Raw genomic sequence first — 4,472 nt, forward strand, 5'->3', positions numbered from 1 at the left:
ACAGTTAAATCAAACTCTTTACATTCAGTGCAGCACCAGTCGGCTGTTAATTGGTATTTCTTGCCATATATTTGTATGTGAAAAGCTATGCAGAACCACATCTCAGGCATTACTGTTATTTCTGTGAAGCTTGACGATTTCCCTTGATTCTTTAGTGAAAGTACGGACGTTTGCTTTCGAGAGGGCAGCACCTATACCTATCTTTACAGTTCTTAGAAGAAGCTGCAGCCACTTCAGACACACCTGAAACACCTGAACACAGGAGCCGACCCTTTAATGTAGCAGAGTATCGAATCTAGTCTGTGTCTTCTGCTCTGCACAGGAGAGGGAGAGACCTCAGCCAGAGGAGAGGCAACCCGGGTCATCGGGACACGACTCTGCTGGAGGCACCCGTGTAAGTGGCGAGTGAGCGTTATTAGTGTTTGTTCAGTCTCTGTAGAGACTCCCTGGTACGCCGACTGTGTGTGTGTGTGTGTGTGGTTTGTGTCTCTGGTGTAGATGCCACTCAAGTCGCTCGGCCTCCCTCGCCCACGCCGTCTCCCTCCTCTCGAGCCTCGGGCTGAGCCGAGCTTCCCGTCCCTCTTTCTCCGGCAACACATGGCCATAGCCAACGGTACCTGGCAGCGAACAGCGCGTCAAGGTAACCAAGCCGCTCCTGTCTGCTCTCCACACACACCACATCACACACCCACACAACACCACCACCACCTCGAACTGGCTCTCTTCTTCCGAGAGGAGAGGAGAGGAGAGAAAAAGAGGAGAGGAGAGCAGAGAGGTTGTTTTGGTGCGGCAGGCGGCTCTTGCCTCCTGAGGAGTGCTGTTGGGGATCTCTCGCAGGATGACGACACACCGACTCTGACTGGGCCGGACCTTCTGACCACACGGAGCCACCTGGACCAGCGGCAGGGCTGCCAGCCAATCAGAACAGAGAATATCTTTCATATCTTACGTAAAACAATAAACCACACTGACTCTCAGACTAATCTCTGGGTCCACATCACTGCAACTACTCACAGCTGATTACCAACATATAGTAAAAGTGTCACCACTGACTTTTCAGAATGTCGGAGATGAGGTCCAGGTCGGTGCTGATGCTCTTGATCTTGTCGAGGCTGGCCAGAGTGGCAATGGAAACATACTGGTCGCTGTCCATCTGAGAGTTGAGGTACAGGTCGTTGCCGAGGTGTTCCCTGTGGAGAGACAGAAGAGAGCAACGGAGGAATGTTTGCAGACGTTAAACGACGGGGGTTAAATAACAGCGTTAACATGTTTCCTGTTTTATCGGAGCACTGGCATCACATTCTGAATACTGTTTCTATGCTTTCGGTGATCGGTGATCGTCTGAATGACTTCTTCAGGAGAACTGCTGTTACCTGGTCAGACAGGACTCCAAAACTGTCCTCAGCTGTTGTTTGACCTCATCTGAAATCAAAGGAGGTCATTAGCACATCTGAGCAGACCTGGGTTCATTTTACAGTAATGAAACATTAACACAGCTGATACAGACTGATACCTGTGACCGGCGGGGCACTGGGCTCTCCGTTAACTAAAGGAGCTTCAGCAGTCAGCATCTGGTACTCGAGCGTGCTGGGATCGGACTCAACCACGTTGTCCAGCTCGAACTCTGGCATGAATCCTAAAAATGAATCACGCAGACGATTTCTCTTCGAGGAACAAACTCCTTATCACAAAATAACTTACTGACTTAACTTAACTTAGGAAACGTGATCGTTTGATTAAATCTAAGTCCAGCCCACCTTCGTGATTGGTCAGGTCGTTGGGGAATTGCACCCATGGCTGCTGCGGCTGCAGGTAGGCGGGGCCGGGGACGTCCAGGTTAAAGTTATCGTTGGTCCATACCTCAGCATCAGGGTTAAGGCTGGGGGCAGCAGCAGGTCCCTGAAACACAAAGACACAGTGCGCACAATGTCAGTCCAACATGAAAACTCAAGTTTCATTTAGAAGAATCTTTTAAGAGACATGATTTACTTTGAAAGAAAAGAATAATATAAACGTTAACAACAATAAGAGACACCAGTTGTGAGTTCAGGTGTTTGAGACGGACAGAAAACGTTCTCTAGCATCTCTCAGTAAATATGATCCAATCTAAAATGTGTAATTGAGCGTTCAGGATAAAATCTATAGAACTAAACGCTCCCTAATAAAAAAGAAAACATCTTTATCAAAATAAATTGATTAGATTCACTCTCGGACTCTCAGCTAATTCAACATAAAGCACCTTTTTCACCAGTTTAAATAAAGTATTATCGTCCTCTTGAATCTGAGTTTACTTTGTTACTTCAAGGCGGTTGTTTTACAAGAAGTCTACGTTCCCACGTTATTATCTTTGTGTCCTTTCACTGTGAGTGAGCGTCCAGAACATCTGTGGGAACGACCTCTACTTGTTACGTGACTAGTTCAGCGCTCAGTCTTCGCTCTGTACATGAACGTGTCGATAAACACTCCAAGTTTTTTCCCCCTGACAGAATATTCTCTTCAGTTCTGGAGATAAGACATTAAATCAAACACTTCCACTGAACCCAGCTGCCTCACGTGAACACTTACAGGCGGAGTGCAGTCTGTGTGCCAGTCCCACACACAGGGTCCCTGAGGCATCACAGTGCTGAAGGGGTAAGCTCCCAGCAGAGCCATAGAGGGCTGGAGCTCTGACACCAGGGCCGGGATGTGCTCAGAGTCGCTGCCGGTCCGGCTCTCGCCCCGGCCGGGCTCGGCCTCGGCGGCGCCCTGGGCCCAGCCCGCGCAGCTCTCCTCCAGACCCAGCTTGATCCAGGGTTGGGGATAGAGGCGGCAGATGGAGGAGTCGGCGTCCTCTCCCAGCAGCTCGGACACCATCTCCCTCATCCCTCCCTCTCTCTCCCCCTCCTCCGCAGTCGGCGACGGCTCGTGACCCGGGAAGTGAATCTCGTACGATGGAGTTGACGCGTAGACGTCAATCTGACCCGGGTCCACGCTGATCGAGTCGGGGTCCAGAACCGAGTCATCCAGACAGCTTAAGTCGTCAGGAATCACGTATGTGTCACAGATGACTGCGACACTTTGGGACAGAGTCTCGGGAGCTGAGATGTCGGGAGTTTCAGGAGGAATGTCGGCGAGCTCCTCCTGAGACGTTCTGGGGAGTTCTGGGGGTCCGGAGGCTGTTTGAGGAGTTCGGGGGTTCGGTTCTACTGTATCTGCAGACGACAGAGGCAGATCAATATCAGGTGTGTCTTCCTCCTCTGGCCGATCGACCTTCAGCTGTGTTTCTCTGCATCCACCGTCGGCAGGATCACCATCCTCCGACGACGTGAACGGGGACAAGGAGGAGGAGGGTGGCGTGGAGGAGGAGGTGAAAGAAAGCTCACTTCCAGCAGGAGGAGGCCGTGTGAGAAGACTGAGACTTGAGTCTTCGGTGCAGCTCTGTGGGTCTTCACAGGACTCTGACAACGCGACGCATTCTCCGTCACTCGTCTCCAGGTGAGACGTGTTTCCAGCTGCGACGTCACCTTTCTCCACGTTTATGCTGTCCTGAAACATTTCTGGTGTCGGTGCTTTTGTCTGCCGGTCGTCTCCGCTCATGAGGACGTCCTCGATGAGCTCCTCCGGGTCGTCGTGCAGAGGCCCCGACGCACCTTCGAGCTGTTCGTCAGGTTCGGTGAGAAGAGCTCCGACGTCTCGACCGGGGAACTTAACGCGGCTCAGCTCGAACGTCGGATCGTTCGAATTGACGTCTAATTTCTCCGGTGTGATGGAGTCACGCTGGCGAGATGCGTTTCCTCCAGGCGACGTCTCCTCCTCCTCCTCCTCCTCGTGCGGCGCTCCGAGGTCGAGGTCGAGCTTTGAGGAGCTCCGATTGGAAGTATCTGGTTCAGGAGCCTCGGCCGACTCGTGCAGACGATCGACCAGAGGGTTAAAGTCGGTGGTCGTCTGCTCTGCTGCTCTGTGGCCCTCCATGTACACACTCACCACGTACACAGACTCCTCTGTTTGCTGCGCAGCTTCGTGGCGAGGCGGATCTTCAGGAGGTTCCTCGCCGTTTATCTGCGGGTCACACAGAACAACAGGAGGTTCGGTGGTCTGCTCTGCTGAGGGCGAGCTGTCTGAGGGAGTCTGTGACGGAGCGGTGGAGGAATGTTCTGCGGCGTGCGATTGTGCCGGAGCCGGTTCCCCGCCTGTCGCTTCAGGCTCTGTGACACACGACTGGTCGCGTGCGTCTGCGTGTGATTGGCTGGAGACCGGAGGCACCACTATGCAGGGCGGAGCAGCTGTTTGGGATCGGCCGTCCTGTTCAAGGTCGTCGGCGTCGATGGAACAAATGCTGTAGAAGCTCCACGTCCGCGTTTCGAAACCCTGACCGAGTGTTGTTGTGACGACGCAGACCTCCTCCTCCTCCTCCTTCAGCTCGGCTGCGGGGGAAACCTGCTGCGTCTCCTGACAGACGCTGACCGGCGGCGGCGGCGGCGGCTGGCAGTTAC

The 4,472-nt window shown here is 53.2% G+C and overlaps 1 protein-coding gene across 1 annotated transcript in view; it reads right to left on the bottom strand.

The window, feature by feature from the left end:
• LOC118324765 overlaps nt 1–4,472 on the bottom strand; it is a gene marked incomplete in the record, with an annotated part of 5,786 nt that overhangs the window by 1,019 nt on the left and 295 nt on the right. Inside the window, 6 exon segments of the mRNA XM_035657227.1 lie at nt 689–908; nt 1,054–1,190; nt 1,374–1,422; nt 1,514–1,636; nt 1,758–1,899; nt 2,566–4,472. Coding sequence (XP_035513120.1) covers nt 689–908; nt 1,054–1,190; nt 1,374–1,422; nt 1,514–1,636; nt 1,758–1,899; nt 2,566–4,472 — 2,578 coding nt within the window.

The sequence above is a fragment of the Morone saxatilis genome, unplaced genomic scaffold, assembly GCF_004916995.1.
Source record: "Morone saxatilis isolate NCDOM2014 unplaced genomic scaffold, NCSU_SB_2.0 Contig0, whole genome shotgun sequence".
Taxonomy (NCBI): Eukaryota; Metazoa; Chordata; class Actinopteri; family Moronidae; genus Morone; species Morone saxatilis.